The sequence below is a fragment of the Pristis pectinata genome, chromosome 7 (assembly GCF_009764475.1).
Source record: "Pristis pectinata isolate sPriPec2 chromosome 7, sPriPec2.1.pri, whole genome shotgun sequence".
NCBI lineage: Eukaryota > Metazoa > Chordata > Chondrichthyes > Rhinopristiformes > Pristidae > Pristis > Pristis pectinata.
In genome coordinates, this window is record NC_067411.1 from 102,577,941 (window position 1) to 102,596,754 (window position 18,814).

Here is an 18,814-nt window from a genome sequence, read left to right on the forward strand (position 1 = left end):
GTGGGGCAGGGGGATGCAACAGAAATGGAAGTCAGTAGGAATGATAACGCGCAAGGTTTAGAGCTGCTGACTTGTGGGAGAGTAAAGGGAAATACAGAGAAGCCATTCCTGATGTTCCTCTCACAGGAACTAATGGTGCCATGCAAAGGTAGTTAGATTGAGCTGGACACAGTCTTCAACCCTTTGACACTTCCATCTCCCAGCTCCTGACGCTATTCCCACTCTTCCCCCTCCCCCATCTGCCCACCATCCCCCCCTCACCTGGATCCACCTATCACCTGCCAGCTCTTGCTCCACCCCTCCCTCCACCTTTTTACACTGACTATCTGCCCTCTATCTGTCACTCCTGATAAAGGGTGTCGACCTGAAACCTCAACTGTCCACTTCCCTGCATAGATGCTGCCTGACCCACTGAGTTCCTCCAGCATCTTATGTGATGCTCCGGGTTCCAGCATTTGCTGTCTCTTGCATCTATAGTAAGAAAAGTGATCCATTTCATTGGATGGTGAACTGCATCAGGTGCTGCACAAGAAGGGGAGCTTGGAGCTCCACTGTACACTCACATAGGGGATCATTTGTGACTTCAATTAGAGTGCTGTCAGTTCTCTGAGCAGGCAGAGGTCAGACTGAAGACGTGGTTTAAGCAGAGCTGGGGATTGAGTTTGGAAGCAATTGCCAGAGGGAGCAGAGAATAGGTTCCTAAAGCCTGCAGTAACAAAAGGATCCATTTGACTGTCTTGCTTTGCCTTGTCAGTAGTTACTCTCTGTCACGTATCCCTATCTCACTTCACCCCCAAGCTTACCTGATTCTTTTTTTCATGAACATTCTTTCTAACTTGCATGCCTTTAGGAAGATAAGTCTCAAGGCCATAAGACAAAGGAGCAGAATTAGGCCATTCAGCCCATCAAGTCTGCTCTGCCATTTGATCATGGCTGATTTATTTTTCCCTCTCAACCCCATTCTCCTGCCTTCTCCCCATAATCTTTGACACCCTTACTAATCAGGAACCTATGAACCTCTACTTTTTTTTCTTTGGATGTAAGAAAAATGGATTGTTATGGGCTGTGTAGGAGGGAAGGGTTAGATTGATCGTGGAGTAGGTTTATATAGGTTGACACAACATCATGGGAGAAGGGCCTGTACTGTGCTGTACTGTTCTATGTTAAATACACACAATGACTTGGCCTCCACAGCCGTCTGTGGCAATGAATTCCACAGATTCACCACCCTCTGGCTAAAGAAATTCCTCCTCATCTCTGTTCTAAAGGGACGTCCTTCTATTCTGAGACTATGCCCTCTGGTCCTAGACTCTCCCACTACTGGAAACATCCTCTCCATGTCCACTCTATCCAGGCCTTTCTATAATCAGTAGGTTTGTAGTGTAGGGGGCGGCAGGGTAGAGTAGCAGTTAGTGTGACGCTATTACAGCGCCAGCGACTCGGGTTCAATTCCCACCACTGTCTGTAAGGAGTTTGTACGTTCTCCCTGTGTCTGCGTGGGTTTCATCCGGGTGCTCTGGTTTCCTCCCACATTCCAAAGACGTACGGGTTAGGAAGTTGTGGGCATGCTATGTTGGCGCTGGAAGTGTGGTGACACTTGCAGGCTGCCCCCAGAACACTCCACGCAAAAGACACATTTCACTGTGTGTTTCGATGTACATGTGACTAATAAAGATATCGTATCTTAAACTCCAGTGAGTACAGGCCCTGAGCCATTAAACGTTCCTCATACATTCATCCCCGACATCGTTCTTGTAAACCTCCTCTGGACCCTCTCCAGTGCCAGCACATCCTTCCTTAGATATGGGGCCCAAAACTGCTCACAGTACTCCAAATATGGTCTGACCAACGCCTTATAAAGCCTCAGCATTACACCCTTGCTTTTATATTCTAGTCCTCTAAAATGAATGCTAACATTGCATTTGCCTTCCTTACTACTGACTCAACCTGCAAGTTAACCTTTAGGGAATCCTGCACTAGGACTCCCAAGTCCCTTTGCACCTCCGATTTCTGAATTCTCTCCCCATTTAGAAAATAGTCTACAATTTTATTCCTTATTCCAAAGTGCATGACCGTACACTTCCCTGCGCTGTATTCCATCTGCCACTGCTTTGCCCATTCTCCCAACCTGTCCTAGTCCTTCTGCAGACTCCCTGCTTCTTCAACACTACCTGCCCCTCCACCTATCTTTGTATCATCCACAGACTTGGCCACAAAGAGTACCTTTCCTGCAATACTATGGGCTCCTATCTCGTGTGCGGCACCTTGTCAAAGACCTTCTGAAAATTCAAGTAAACAACATCTACTGACTCTCCTTTGTCCATCCTGCTTGTTACTTAGACCCTATTGGGTAAATCTTTCTTCAATTACAAAACTGCCCAATGTTTCTGCCTTTTGTGGGTATCCCACAAAATCCCTGTACATTGTATTGGGGTCAGTAGGTAACAGTCCTCCCTCCCCCCATCAGTCCCCATCCTTCCTTTGCTCTCTGGTGCTTTATTCTCCAAATGAAAATAAGATGAGAATTTCTCCCTGATGTTTTGCTGTGTGAACAATGTTAGTTTCTGTGGTGTGTCTGAAGGAGTTTGATAGGGTAGTACTTTGCCTACTGGACTTGCACCAAGGGTTCAAATTTCATCTTGCCAAAGATCACTTTCTCTGTGTGCAACAGTGGAAAATATGTTCCGGCCCAAATACTTGGTTGTGCCAAACTTTCGACAGAAGGAGAGAGAAGCATTGTCTCCTGATCAATATCTGACCCTAACCCAATACATGATGTTAACACTGCAGGTGAGTAGGCATTACCTACATCTTGGAATATTTTTAAGAGGACAACCTTTCAGGACTTTTTTTTTTAAAAGACGTGGCTTTACTGAAAGAGGTACAAGAACAGAAAGGCAACAACGACTCAGCAGGGCAGACAGCATCTGCAGGAAGAAAGACAGAATTAATGTATCAGATTGGACCTGAAGGAAGGGACGTAGTTACAAAACAAGGGGCCAGTCATTAAAACTGAGGTTTGTAGAAATTTCTTCTCAGTGGATAGTGAATCTGTGGAATTCTCTGTGCAAAGAGTGGTGGAGGCGAGATCATTAGAAATACTTAAGGTGGAGATAGACAATAACTTGAAAGATCAAGGAGTTGAGGGCTCTGGAGAACTGGCACAGATGAGTTGAGGTCAGCACAGATCAGCCATGATTGCATCGAATGGCAGGGCAGGCTTGAGAGGCCTGGTGGCCTTCTGCTGCTGTTTTCTTGTGTTCTACTGTTCCTTGGCTCTATCTTGTGTTCTACTGTTCCTTGGCTCTATCTTTCAGCTTCCTGTCAATAACCTTCTCTATTTCTTTGGATCATTTTAGTTTTGCCATTTCCCCTTTAAATTTTTCCAGTTCAGGTATCATCATTTTTTTTCCCACCTGTCAACTCTGATAGATTATTTATTCTTAATGGCTTTCAGATTTGTTTAGAAATGGCATCAGCCTGATTTTTCTTTTTCATTTGTGCAACTGTTAGATCAGGAAGGCTGCATTGCAGCTTGAAGGATGAGCTACTTTTCCTCGAGTCTGCATTGAGCTTCGTTGGAACAGTGTGGGGGGCCGCGATCAGAGAGGGTGTAGGAAATAGAACTGTAGTAACAGATAACCAGAAGCTCAGGGTAAGGCTTTCACACTGCATGGAAGAAATCCATGAAGCAATTACCCAATCTACATTTGGTTTCCCCAGTGTAGAAGAGAGAACATCATAATCATCCCCTGGCCGGTTGAGGATTTCCAGCTCTACTTGGTTTTCATTTTAGATTTCTGCATTCATAGTTTTTTCCCTCTTGCATTATTGTTCTTTATAACTATTGGATGTATTATCTAAATATCTTTAAACAGTGAAAGATGAAGATCCGCAAATGTCTCTGGCTGAGTACCTTCGCAGTGTTCTGAAGCATTGTGGAACAAAGGTCATGTGTCATGAAGGAGGCTGTGGCTGTTGTGTCGTGGTGGTTGAGTACGATGACCCCATGAAACCTGGAGAAAGAATCATCAAGTCAATTAACTCAGTGAGCCACTGACTTTTAAATGTGTTTTCTACTGCTGCTTGTCTTTTTGGATGGCAATATTGTCTTGTTTTTAATATATTTATTTCAGACATTTACAACCTCTTCAGTTGTGTTCAATGCAGGGTGAATTTGACTGTGTGTGGATACCCAATAATTTAGTGCAAAAAAACTCTGATCTATCCTTTTTGAATCAGTGCAACTAAATGTGGATGAGATCATTCTTTGGGTGTGCTTTCAAATTAATGTGACAGAGACTCTTAATGCTTGTGTTGAGATAATAGCTTTGTATGGCTAATGAAAAAGATCAAATTCCACTTTGTAGGTGCAAGCACAACTTTTTAGTGGTGCCCTCATTAAAGCATACAGGGTTCTTACAGGGTTTGACGTGGTGGATGTAGTTTTCTTGTATCAAGGCATTGATAAGAAGTAATGCCTTCATCCAAAGCACAGTGAATCTTTGGAACTCTATACTCAACGATGCTGTGGAACCTCAGTCTCTGAATATATTAAAGATAGAGACCTTAGATTCTTGGGTATTAAGTGAATTGAGGGACTTGTGCTTTGTATAGTAAAGTGATGTTGAGTTAGGTCAGCCATGATCTTATTGAATGGTGGAGTAGCACAAGGGGTTGATCTTTAGATGGGACTTTTTTTTTAAAGAGAGAAACAGTGAATCCACGGCCTTTAAAAATGAGATACAGAGGTAAGAGTTAAAGTTTATTCATTGGCCATAGTGGATCTAGAGTATCGAGTTCCTGTTATACTCTCTCCACAGGTTCCATTGAGGACTGCTAACAACTAGAGAAGTATTTCAACCTGCTAAATATGTAAACAGGAAAGTTATAAATCATTGGTTCAGCTTCACACATACTTGAATAGATGTCAAGGGCTTGGAAAAGTTGCAGAGGAGTTTCTAGAACGGTACTTGGTTTGAGGGACTCCAATTATCCCTAGAGATTAAGAAGCTGAGCTTCCCTATATGTCAGTGATTTAACTGAGCCTTTGATGCAGCCAGCAAGTTATTCTCACAGCTCCAGTGACCTTAGTTCAGTCCTATCCTCCAGTGGAGTTTGCATGTTCTCCCTGTGATCACATTGGTTTCTGCCAGATGCTTTGGTTTCCTTCCACATCCCAAAGATGTGCTGGCAGGTTAACGTAAATTGCCCCTAGTACAGCTAAATGAAGTTGTTGGGCATGTGGAGCAGAATAAGTTGCAAGGCTACAAGGAAATAAAGAGAGGGGGAATGAGACCGGTGGGATTGCTCTGAGAACCAGTCTGGACCCATTGGGCAAATGGCTGCCTCCTGTTTTGTAGTAAGTACTAGTGGTGCATTTGGAGAAATTGTTCCCGCGTTGGAATGGTAATTGGGAATACAGATTTCAGGTAATTGACAAAAGAACAAGAGGTGTTTTATTATTCAGTACAACCCACAGTGCACAGTTGGACATGATAGAAACAAGTACAAAAATCTTTCACAAGGGGATTTGGTAAATATGTGACGCTGTGGGGTAAATGCAGGGGAGTGGAACGAATTGAATATTAACTCCTTCAACCAACCAATTCGGGCAGGTTGGACCAATTGGCCTCCTGTGTCATTAGATTCTGATTCTTTCAGACACTCGGGCAAAGTACCGAAGATCACATTAACCACTTTCCAACTCCATCCCTCCACTTTGTGCCAGTTTAGTTGTGACCCAGTTGCATAAACTCAATACCCTCTTGCCTATCTTTTCTGCCCTGTTTTTGTTGGAACAGTAACTTATGCAATACCAGCTGTTGTAATTATCATGCCCATTAAGTGTGAAGTAGTTATTTCAGAAGATGTCCAAGTTCTTGGTGATCTTGTGACTTAATTGTGCATGTTCAATAAACCCTGGAACAATAATGTGCTTGTGAAACTGAAAAGAAGTCCGGTATTCAGAAGTTAAGCACTGTGGAAGATGCCTAGAACTGAAAACATTCATACATAATTGGTTTCTGGATCCTTTTCACCATAATGTGGTGACACTTAATGTAAATCATGCATGTGGAATAGATTCATTTGCAACAGAAATTGTGCAAGTTAGGATCAAGCCATGAAGTAAAAAAAACGATACATTGCTTTGAAACAAGAACAGGCTTCGAAATGCATTTGGTGTCCTTGTTTCAGAAGGTTTTATCCTATTTTTTTTCCAGTTTTACTTTCCTTGAACTTTCCACGGGGCACTACTATAGCAGGTGTCATCCACAACCTTTGCAAATATGTTTTAGGAAGCCACCAGTTTTGAACTCCACAACTAGTTAACAGTAGTCAAATTAGGACTGAAGTTTCTGTGTGGAGATTTTGAGCTCTTATTGTGGTGTGTCAGCAGTGGTGAGCACGAGGATTCTTATTGTTGACCCAATTCTCTGTCTGATGAACTGCGTAGTAATAGTGACGATTGGTGTCATGCTGGGAAGTGTGTCATATGCAATGCAAATACGTACCTGAAGCACGCACTCCATTATAAAAGAGACAGATTCATGCAGTAATGAAATAATGCTCTTGTTTGATTTTTAGGCATATACTGACTGACAGATTTTATTCTGGAATAATCAAGTCACCATCTGTGAATAAGATGTATCCTCTACGTTAGGAGGATTTTTCTTCTTTCGATGTGATATGTTTCCCTGGCTTCATCTGTGTCTTTGAGTTGTAAAGTTTTAAACAACCTTTATTTAAAAAATTGAATCTTGTTAGGATCAATACTCCCTTTGTAAAAACATTCTTTGCCTTATTTGTCTTTTTGTTTAAACAGTGGCTTGTTATATCCCAGCTGCTGCAACTACTGTGCCCATGAACTGTTAAGCTACAATGTCAGTAAATGAGCAGGAGCACGAGTGGGTCACCAGACCCCCGAAGCCAGCCCTGCCATCCATTCAGTATGATCAGGGCTGATCAACGCTGGTCTCAACTCCTCTTCTGTGCCAGTTCCCCATACCCCTTAATTCCTCAATCTGTCAAATATTTATTTATCTCCACTTGAAATATATATAATGATCAAGTTCATATTGAGGATTATAATTCCTTCAATTTCCCTAATCGACTTTGTCTGCACACACAGCATGCTGTACCGTATGTGGTGGAACAGTATTATGGAAGTTAAAAAAATTCAGTTCCAAGCATGTTATCATGTAGAGAAGAGGGACAACTTTTGTATCTGTTCTCTGGGTTCCTGATCTATTTTTTCATCTTGCTATATCATACATGGGTTAGAAATGGAATCGGCTGGGGGAGGGGATGAAGCGGGAGGTGGGGGGGGGGGGAGGGTAGGAGGAAATGAGAATTGTGTTATTGGAGGGGCATGGGTAGAAAAAACTGCCTGCTGGTACCTTATTCAAATGAACAAAGTCCGAAATACAACCCTGGATGGACCTAAATAACACTTGGTGAATTTTCAGACCTGGTTTTGATTTCTATGCATTATGTACTCCAATAAATATGAGGATACATAAAATAAATGTTGTACCTTTTTTAACCTTTTCATATGGATTTATTTCTAAAGTGCATATTGTGCTATGTTATTGAATTCTGCAGTGTTTGTTTCCAATTGGATCCCTACTGTCACTGAAGAACCATTGTGTCATTACAATAGAGGCATTGGGGTCTGTAAGGAAGGGTTTACACCCAATTCAGCAGCGGCTGGCTGATTACAATGGAACCCAATGTGGATACTGCAGCCCAGGTTTTGTCATGCAGATGTATGGGTAAGTACAGACACAAAATATTTTGGCTACATACCTAAGCATATTCTACTTATTTACTGTATGTGACTTCAATTACCTTTGGAGTTTAGCAGATCAAAGCAGAACTCTAAGTTTAGAACAATGAGAGGTGATCTCATTGAAATGTTTAAGATGCTTGAGAGGGTGAATGCAGATTAAAATGTTCAAAACCTTGAAAGGGTAGATGCAGAATTGCTGTTCCCTTAGCTGTGGTGTCTGGAACCATAGTCACACATGTGGCTCCCCCACACTCGCCCTACCATTCAACGTGATTATGGCTGACCTGTGCCAGCCCTCAACCTCTGTGCTAGTTCCACGTAGCCCTCAATTCCTTGATCTACCTTTCATACTTAGCTTGTCTTTAAGTCTCAAGTCAAGTTTATTGTCACATGCATAAGTATGGTTTGAGGTACAGGTACAATGACAAACTTGCAGCAGCATCACAGGCACACAGATACAGTCAACACACAGGAAATAAATTATACAAGACAGTGAAGAGAGAGGAAAAAAAGACGGTCTTCCCTAATATTGATCGGCACCTCCTTAGTGTAAAGGGGATAGATGTGACGGTGAGTACAGAAAGGATTCCTGACACAGTATGTGGATAGGCTGACGAGAGGAGAGGCCATTCTGGACCTGGTACTAAGCAATGAGCCTGATCAGGTTTCAGATCTCTCAGTGGGAGAGCATTTTGGAGATAGTGACCATAACTCCTTGACCTTTACCGTAGCCTTGGAGAGGGATAGGAGCAGATGATATGGGAAAGTATTTAACTGGGGGAGGGGGAATTATGATGCTATTAGGCAGGAACTTGGGAACGTAAATTGGAAACAGTTGTTGTTCTTGGGGAAGTGCACAGCGGAAATGTGGAGTTGTTTAAGGAATACTTGCATGGGCCTCTGGATAAGTTTATCCCATTGGTGCAGGGTAAGGATGGTAGAGTGAAGGAACCGTGGTTGACACGAGATGTAGAATGGCTTGTCAAGAGGAAGAAAGAAGCTTTCCTGAGGTTTAGAAAGTATGGATCAGACAGGGCTCTGGAGAGTTACAAGGTAGCCAGGAGGGAGTTTAAGAATGGATTTAGGAGAGCTAGAAGGGGGCATGAGAAGTCCTTGGTGAGTAGGATCAAGGAAAACCCCAAGGTGTTCTACACGTATATGAAGAATAAGAGGATGACTAGAGTAAGGACAGGACCGATCAGGGATAAAAGAGGAAACACGTGCCTGGAGTCGGAAGAGGTAGGGGAGGTTCTTAATGAATACTTTGCTTCAGTATTCACCAGAAAGACCTTGCCGTTTGTGAGGATGGCGTACAACAGGCTGATACGCTAGGGCATGTCGACGTGAGGAAAGAGGATGTGCTGGAACTTCTGAAAAACATTAGGATAGATAAGTCACCGGGGCTGGATGGGATATATCCAAGGTTATTACAGGAAGCGAGAGAAGAGATTGCTGTGCCTTTGGCAATATCTTTGTGTCCTCACTGGCCAGATGATTGGAGGGTGGCAGATGTTGTTCCTTTGTTTAAGAAAGGGAGTAGGGATACCCCTGGGAATTACAGACCACTGAGTCTTATTCAGTGGTGGGCAAATTACTGGAGAAGATTCTTAGAGAGAGGATTTCTGGGCATTTGGAGAAGCATAGGCTGATTAGGGACAGTCAGCATGGCTTTGTGAGGGGCAGGTCGTGCCTCACGCGCCTGACTGAATTCTTTGAGGATGTGACAAAGCACATTGATGAAGGTAGAGCAGTGGATGTGGTGTACATGGATTTTAGTAAGGCGTTTGATAAGGTTCCTTATGGAAGGCTTATTCAGAAAGTCAGGAGGCATGGGATCCAGGGAAACTTGGCTGTGTGGATTCAGAAGTGGCTCACTCATAGAAGACAGGGTGGTGGTAGATGGAGCGTATTCTGCCTGGAGGTTGGTGACCAGTGGTGTTCTGCAGGGATCTGTTCTGGGAACCCCTGCTATTTGTAATTTTTATAAATGACTTGAATAAGGATGTGGAAGGGGGAGTTGGTAAGTTTGCTGATGATACAAAGATTGGTGGTGTTGTGGATAGTGTAGAAGATTGCTGCAGATTACAACAGGATATTGATAGAATGCAGAGCTGGGCTGAGAAGTGGCAGATGGAGTTCAACCCGGAAAAGTGTGAGGTGATACACTTCGGGAGATGGAATTTGAAGCCAGAATACAAGGTTAATGGCAGGACTCTCAGCAGCGTGGAAGAGGGATCTTGGGGTCCACATCCATAGATCCCTCAAGGTTGCCGCACAGGTCGATTGGGTTGTTAGGAAGGTGTAAAGAGTGTTGGCCTTCATTAGTCGGGGTACTGAGTTCAAGAGCCACGAGGTGATGTTGCAGCTCTATAGAACTCTGGTCAGACCACACTTGGAGTATTGTGTTCAGTTCTGGTTGCCTCAGTATAGGAAGGATGTGGAAGCTTTAGAGAGGGTGCAGAGGAGATTTACCAGGAAGCTGCCTGGATTGGAGAGCATGTCTTATGAGGATAGGTTGAGTGAGCTGGGGCTTTTCTCTTTGGAGAGAAGGAGGATGAGAGGTGACTTGACAGAGGTGTACAAGATAATGAGAGGCATAAATCGAGTGGACAGTCAGAGACTTTTTCCCAGGGTGACAATGGCTAACACAAGGGGACATCATTTTAAGGTGATTGGAAGAAGGTATAAGGGGGATGTCAGGGATAAGTTTTTTTCACAGAGAGTGGTGCGTGCGTGGAACGCACTGCCGGCAGAGTTCATGGGGGCAGATACATTAGGGGTATTTAAGAGACTCTTAGATAGACATATAATGATAGAGAAATGGGGGGGGCGATGTGGAAGGGAAGGGTTAGATAGATCTTAGAGCAGGTTAAATGTCGGCACAATGTTGTGGGCTGAAGGGCCTGTACTGTGCTGCAGTGTTCTATGTTCTAAGACAGTGGAAAAGAAAGACACAATCAGAGACAAGTGCAAAGAGGTCCAAAATGCCTCCTGTGGTGAAGCCTCACAACCTCCTGTGTCCAAGAATTCCAGAGGTCCACCCCACTCTGTGAAAAGAAGTTCCAACTTACCTCAGTTTTAAGTGACCTCCCCTTTATTTTGTAACTACGTACCTTGTTCAATACTCTCCTGCACTGGAAATATCAGCATCTACCACTGTTGTGCTCCCTTAGGATCTTGTATGCTTCAATCCGATCACCCTCATTCTTCTAAACACAGAATACAGGACTAGCTTTTTCAGCACTTATGACAGGACAACCCTCTCATCCCAGGAATTAGCCTGATAAATTTCTTTTGGACTGCCGACAATACCAGCAAGTCCTTTCTTAAATAATGGGACCTAAACTGCACACTGGGTGTGGCCTCACCAACATCCTGTGCAATTGTAACAGCACTTCCCTCTCGGCACTTCCAATCCCATTGCTGGCCTTTCTAGCAAATTGCTGTACCTGCATGCTAACTTTTTGTTTTAAGCACAAGAACCTGGAGCTACCTTGGCAAGCCACTCGTGCAGTCTCTTTCCATTTAGGTAATAGTCTGCCTTTTGATTCCTCCTACCGAAGTAAATGACCACAGACTTTTCTACCTGAAACTCTATTTGTCAAGGTTTTACCCACTCACTCAACTGATCTCTTTCCTTTTGTAGAGTCCAACTATTACCATTGCAACATTCTAAACCATCCACTTTTGTGTCATCAGCAAAAATAGACACTCAATACTCCACCCCTCCTCCAACCTATTAATATAGTTGGTTAATAATTGAGGGCCAATAACTGAATCTTAGGGCACTTCACTTGTTACATCCTTCCAGCCTGAAGAAGACCCATTTATTCCGACTCAGTCTCCTGTGCAATGAATGGTCTTCAATCGAGGTTAACATACTTTCCCCAATACTATAATTTCTGACCTTGTGCACCAAACTTTTATATTAGCACCGTCAAGTGCCCTCTGGTAATACAATGCACCTGCAGGTTCCCCGCTAACAACTTTGCTTGTTATATTCTTGAAAAACTCCAGCAAATTTGTCAAACGTGCTTTTCCTTTCCTCGAGCTACGTTGACTTGGTTTGATTGCATTAAGCTTCTGTGAATGACTGGCTATTTCTTCCCTGGTTGCAGACTCCAGCATCTAGCCAATAATAGAAGCTAAGGTAACACTCTCCCCTCACTCACCAAAGCGCGCACACAGACCTCTGCACACTGAGCCATTGTGTAAAGAAGTCTCAAAATAAGCTTGGCCATTCTTGGAATTCTCTTCCCCAGGTCTGTGGAAACTCAGTCATTAGAACCATAGAACACTACAGCACAGAAAACAGGCTATTCGGCCCTTCTAGTCTGTGCCGAAATGGTATTCTGCTAGTCCCATTTACCTGCACCCAGTCCATAACCCTCCAGACCTCTCCTGTCCATGTATCTATCCAATTTATTCTTAAAACTCAAGAGTGAGCCCGCATTCACTACATCAGATGGCAGCCCGTTCCATACTCCCACCACTCTCTGTGAAGTTCCCCCTAATGTTCCCCCTAAACTTTTCCCCTTTCACCCTAAAGCCATGTCCTCTTGTACTTATCTCTCCTAATCTAGGTGGAAAGAGCTTACTCGCATTAACTCTGTCTATACCCCTCATAATTTTGTAAACCTCTATCAAATCTCCCTTCATTCTTCTGCACTCCAAGGAATAAAGTCCTAACCTGTTCAATCTTTCCCTGTAACTCAACTCCTGAAGACCCGGCAACATTCTAGTAAATCTCCTCTGCACTCTTTCAATCTTACAAATATCCTTCCTATAGTTAGGTGACCAGAACTGCACACAATACTCCAAATTTGGCCAAATTTAAATACAATCAAATACATTGATTGTATTTAAAATGAGATTAATAGATTTCAGGATATTAGCTGAATCTAAAATGTGGATTGGGCATGCAATTGATATTGGGACAGAAGATCAGCCTTGTTGAATGACAGAGCACGATTAAGGGGCTGAATTACCTACTACAGCCCCTATTTCTTGTGTACCTCACATATTTTCTGCATTATTTCTAATAACCACATTTCAGAAATTCTTAATTCGCTCTGAAGCACTTTGAGACATGTTGAAATTCTGCAAGGTGCACATAGAACATTCAGCACAGGAACAAGCCCTCTGGCCCATTGTGTCTGCGCTGAACACGATACCAAGTTAAACTCAATCTTTTCTGCCTGTGCAAGATCCAGATCCCTCCATTCCTGCACATCTAACAGCCTCTTAAATGCCCCGTTGTTTCTGCTTCCAGCACTGCCCCTGGGAGCCTGTTCCAGGCACCTATCACTCTCTGGGTGGGGAAAAACTTGCTCCTCTCACCTTAAATGCTTGTCCTCTAGTACTTGACATTTCTAACCTGGGGAAAAATATTCTGACTGTCTACCCTATCTATGCCTCTCATAATTTTATGAACTTCTATCAGGTCTCCCCTCAGCCTCTGACTCTCCAGAGACTCTCCAGAGAAAACAACCCAAGTTTGTCCAACCTCTCCTTATAGCTCCTTATAGCATCCTGGTGAACCTCTTCTGCACCCTCTCCAAAGCCTCCACATCCTCTCTGTAATGGGGCGACCAGAATTGCACACAATACCCCAAGTGTGACCTAACCAAAGTTTTATATAGCTGCAACGTGACTTCCTTGTTCTTGTACTCAATGCCTGGACCAATGAATGCAAGCATGCCATATGACTTCTTTACCACCCAACAACAGACGTTCAGCTAGATGCTTTTCTTTGTACAAAACGTTTATTCATTAAAAACACTACAAAAAACAACCGACAGCAAACACACTACACCTAGTACAGAAAGAAACAACCTGGCCAAAACCAATAACCGCGCAACACTACGCCCGCAACCGCAACACACAACACTTCATACCAAAATCGCATCGGTCTCATCCATGACACACGCGATCCCCTGAGGGGCCCACCGAGCGCGGAACTTGGCCAGGGCGCCCCAGGAGACCACGTGCTCCTGTTCCAAAGACACCCGCGCGCGCACGTAAGTGTAGAAGACGGGCAGGAAGGCTGACCTGCCGGAACCCTTGGCCACCCGCCGCCGTGTCCCATGGATGGCCAGTTTGGCTAGGCCCAGCAGGAGACCCACTAGGAGATCCACCGCGCACCCCTCCCCGCGCCGCACCGGGTGCCCATAAGCCAACAGCGCCAGGCTGAAGTGCAACCAGAACTTAAGCGGCAGCCCCCGCAGATACTCAAAGAGGGGCTGCAACCTCTCGCACTCTGCGTACGCGTGGTACACCGTCTCCTCCCGGCCGCAGAAGTGACAGGCGGCCGGGGTGTCGGTGAACCGGCTCAGAAAACGGTTGCACGGCACGGCCCGGTGCAACACCCTCCACCCCAGGTCCCTGACATACAGCGGGAGGACTCCCGCGTAGAGAGACCTCCACCGGGGACCCTCCTCCCCCCCCCGCCGCCGGCAAGATGGACTGCCACGGCGTGTCCAGCCGGCAGACCAGGGCGAGGAAATGAAAGGTGTGCAGGAGCAGCCTGTACAAGAACCGCCTCGGCGCCTCATGGAACGGCACCTTCGGCGTGTCCTCCAGGCGGCTCAGGTTGTGCCGAGCTGCCTCCCACGAGAAACGCCGGGCCCTGGGCCCGACTGGCGACTCCAGCAGGGTGGGGGCCAGCGCGGCCGGGACTACCCCGGCGGCCCCCCCCCCCCCCCGCGCCTTCCGTGACTGGAGGGGGAGTGGGCATGCGCTCGCCATATGACACTGCGCCCCACACCCGCATCAGGTCCCAATAGAACCTAGGCAGCCCCCACAGAACGGCACTGCTGATGCCTGCCGCTGGGAGTCGCGCCCCCTCCCAGAGGCATCGTCCCCGGCGGAGGAAAAAGGTGGCCAGCACGTGCCACCGCGGGGGGTGCTCTGTATACAGGTAGCTCTGCAGTGCCTGGAGGCAGAGGGCCGCCAGCTGGGTACGCACGCACACCAGCGACTGACCCCCCCTCTGCCAATGGCAGACTCAGGACCGCCACAGAGACCCAGTGCCTCCGGCCACCCCAGAAGAAGTCCGTCAACCTCCTCTGGGTGGTGGCAATGAAGACGTTGGGCGGCACCAGCGCGGCCAGCCAGTACCACAGCATGGAGGCCACCAGCTGGTCAATGACCAGCACCCTGCCCCGGTACGAGATCGCCCGGAGCAGCCCCACCCAGCGCCCCAGTCGGACAGAGACTTTCGCCCCCAACTCCTGTTCAGTTCACCGGCCAGGACCCCTCGGCTGGGGACAGGTAGACCCCCAGGTAGAGGAAGTGCGAGGTGCTCCACTCGAAGGGCTGCAACTCCTCTGGCAGGGAGTCCGCCCGCCATGGCCCCACCAGCAGACCAGTTGACTCTGGCAAAGGATGTGGCCGAGTAGACCCACTGGCACTCGCGCATCCTCCACAGGTCCGCCGGGTCGGTGACCGCGAGGAGGACGTCGTCGGCGTAAGCTGAGAGGACGACCTCCATCGCCGGCTCGCGCAGGACCAGCCCCGTCAGCTAGATGCTACAACAAGATTGCTGTTACTTCTTTCTAAAACCTTTGCTGTTATAATCTGGTGTTTTTTAAATGGGGAAAAAAAAATGTCCAATTTGGAAGTGAATACTAAAAAAAAATTCCAAATTGTGGCACTGAGTTCATTGTAGACATAGAACCATAGAACCATACAGCACAAAACAGGCACTTCGGCCCACCATGTTGTGCCGTCCATCAAACCACCCTCACACTATCTAACCCTTTCCTCCCGCGTATCCCTCTATCTCACATTCCTCCATATGCCTATCCAACAAACTCTTGAACCTGTCCAATGCATCTGCCTCCTCCACCACCACCCCAGGCAGCGCATTCCATGCACCAACCACTCTCTGGGTGAAAAACCTCCCCCTGACATCTCCCCTGAACCTCCCACCCAGAACTTTAAAGCCATGCCCTCTCGTCTTGAGCATTGGTGCCCTGGGAAGGAGGCGCTGACTGTCTACTCTATCTATTCCTCTCAATATTTTATATACCTCTATCATGTCTCCTCTCATCCTCCTCCTTTCCAGTGAATAAAGCCCTAGCACCTTAAGCCTCTCCTCATATTCCATACGCCCTAATCCAGGCAGCATCCCGGTAAATCTCCTCTGCACCCTCTCCAACACCTCCACATCCTTCCTATAATGCTGCGACCAGAACTGAACACAGTACTGTAAGTGAGGTCTAACTAGAGTTTTGTAAAGCTGCATCATCACTTTGCGGCTCTTAAACTCAATCCCACGATTTATGAAAGCTAACATCCCATAGGCCTTCTTAACTGCTCTATCCACCTGTGAGGCAACTTTCAGTGAACTGTGAATTTGAACCCCCAGATCCCTCTGCTCCTCTACACTGCTAAGTACCTTGCCATTTACCTTGTACTCTGCCCTGGAGTTTGTTCTTCCAAAGTGTACCACCTCACACTTCTCTGGATTGAACTCCACCTGCCACTTGTCAGCCCAGCTCTGCATCCTATCAATATCCCTCTGTAAGCTCCAACAGCCCTTCACACTATCCACAACACCGCCGATCTTAGTGTCATCCGCAAATTTACTAACCCAGCCTTCCACCCCCTCATCTAAGTCATCTATAAATATCACAAAAAGTAGAGGTCCCAGAACCGATCCCTGCGGGACACCACTACTCACTGCCCTCCAATCCGAGGGCACTCCCTCCACCACAACCCTCTGCTTTCTACAGGCAAGCCAATTCCTAATCCACACAGCCAAGCTTCCCTGGATCACTTGGCCTCTGACCTTCTGAAAAAGCCTACCATGAGGAACCTTATCAAACGCCTTACTAAAATCTATAGAGACCACATCCACCGCACTACCCTCATCAATCTTCCTCGTCACCTCCTCAAAGAACTCTATCAGGCTTGTGAGGCAAGATCTTCCCTTCACAAAGCCATGCTGGCTGTCCCTAATCAGTCCATGATTCTCTAGGTGTTCATAGATCCTATCCCTTAGAATCCTTTCTAACAGCTTACCCACCGCAGACGTAAGGCTCACCGGTCTGTAATTCCCTGGACTATCCCTACTACCTTTTTTGAACAAGGGGACAACATTTGCCACCCTCCAATCCTCCGGCACCATCCCTGTGGACAACGAGGACTCAAAGATCCTTACCAGTGGTTCAACAATCTCCTCCCTCGCCTCTCGAAGCAGCCTGGGGAAAATCCCGTCAGGCCCCGGAGATTTATCTGTCTTGGTATTATTTAACAACTTCAATACATCTTCTCTCTTGATATCTATAACCTCGAGAACATTACCCTTACCAGCACTCCCTTCGGCGTCATCAAGACCCCTCTACTTGGTGATTACCGAAGAGAAGTATTCATTGAGAACTTCTCCCACTTCCGCTGCCTCCAGGCACGTTCTCCCACCTTTGTCTTTAATCGGACCTACCGTTACCCTAGCCATCCTCCTACCCTTCACGTACGTGAAAAAGGCCTTGGGATTTTCCCTAACCCTACTAGCCAACGCCTTTTCATGTCCCCTTCTAGCTCTCCTCAGCCCTTTCTTAAGTTCCTTCCTCGCTACTCTATATTCCTCATGGGCCCTGTCTGAACCTTGCTGCTTATACCTTATGTATGCTACCTTCTTCTCCCTAACTAGTTGTTCCACCTCTCTCGTCACCCACGGTTCCTTCACCCTGCCATTCCTTCCCTGCCTCACCGGGACATATTTATCCCTAACATCCTGCATAAGATCCCTGAACATCAACCACATCTCCATAGTACATTTCCCTTCAAAAGGGACATCCCAATTTACACTCCCAAGTTCTCTCCTTATAGCCTCATAGTTCGCCCTTCCCCAATTGAAAAATCTCTTGTCCTCTCTGCACCTGTCCCCGTCCATGACAATTTTAAAGGTTATGGAGCAATGGTCACTGTCCCCCAAATGCTCACCCACCAATAGATCCTTCACCTGTCCCGGTTCATTTCCCAAAACTAGATCTAGCATGGCATTCCCTCTAGTCGGCCTGTCGACATACTGTATCAGGAGTCCCTCCTGGACACATTTAACAAATTCCGTCCCATCTAAACCTTTGGCACTAAGCAGGTTCCAGTCTATATTTGGGAAGTTGAAGTCTCACATTATAACAACCGTTATTTTCGCTTCTCTCCAAACACTGCCTGCCAATCTGCTCCTCTATATCTCTACCGCTACCGGGGGGCCTATAGAATACTCCTAGTAGAGTAACTGCTCCTTTCTTGTTCCTTAACTCCACCCATACAGACTCTAGAGATGATCCTTCTACAACATCCATCCTTTCTGCAGCCGTAACAGTGTCCCTGACCAGTATCGCCACCCCTCCTCCTCTTCTCCCCCCTTCCCTATCCCTCTTAAAACACCGAAAACCAGGAATATTCAATATCCATTCCTGCCCTGACGTCAGCCACGTCTCAGTAATAGCCACAATATCATTGTCCCCCATACTTATCCAAGCCCTCAGTTCATCTCCCTTATTCCTGATGCTTTTTGCATTTAAGTAAACACACTTCAGTCCATCTACCTTACTACTTTTACAGCCTGTATTCTGCTTCTCCTTCCCCAAAGCCTCTCTACCTGTTTGATCTAACTTTTCCCCATCCCCTTCTTCCTCTGACCTACTCCTCCGGTTCCCTTCCCCCTCACAAGCTAGTTTAAACCCTCCCGAACCACCCTAGCAAACCTAGCCGCAAGGATATTGGCCCCCTTCTGGTTTGGGTGTAACCCGTCCTCTCTGTACAGGTCCCACCTTCCCGAGAAGAGATCCCAATGATCCAGAAATCTAAAACCCTCCTTCCTGCACCAACTTCTCAGCCACGCATTTATCTGCCACCTCCTCCTATTCCTGCCTTCACTATCGTGTGGCACCAGCAGCAATCCCGAGATTGCTGCCCTTAAGGTCCTGATCCTCAGTCTTCTGCCTAGCTCCCTGAACTCGCTCTTCAGGACCTCATCCCCCTTCCTACCTATGTCGTTGGTGCCAACATGGA

The 18,814-nt window shown here is 46.3% G+C and overlaps 1 protein-coding gene across 1 annotated transcript in view; it reads left to right on the plus strand.

Annotated features, from left to right (window-relative positions):
- Window positions 1-18,814, plus strand: part of LOC127572866 (xanthine dehydrogenase/oxidase-like) — a 123,245-nt gene that overhangs the window by 27,963 nt on the left and 76,468 nt on the right. The window contains exons 3-4 of the mRNA XM_052020560.1: window positions 3,879-4,048; window positions 7,606-7,775. Coding sequence (XP_051876520.1) covers window positions 3,879-4,048; window positions 7,606-7,775 — 340 coding nt within the window. The remainder of the gene's footprint in view (window positions 1-3,878; window positions 4,049-7,605; window positions 7,776-18,814) is intronic.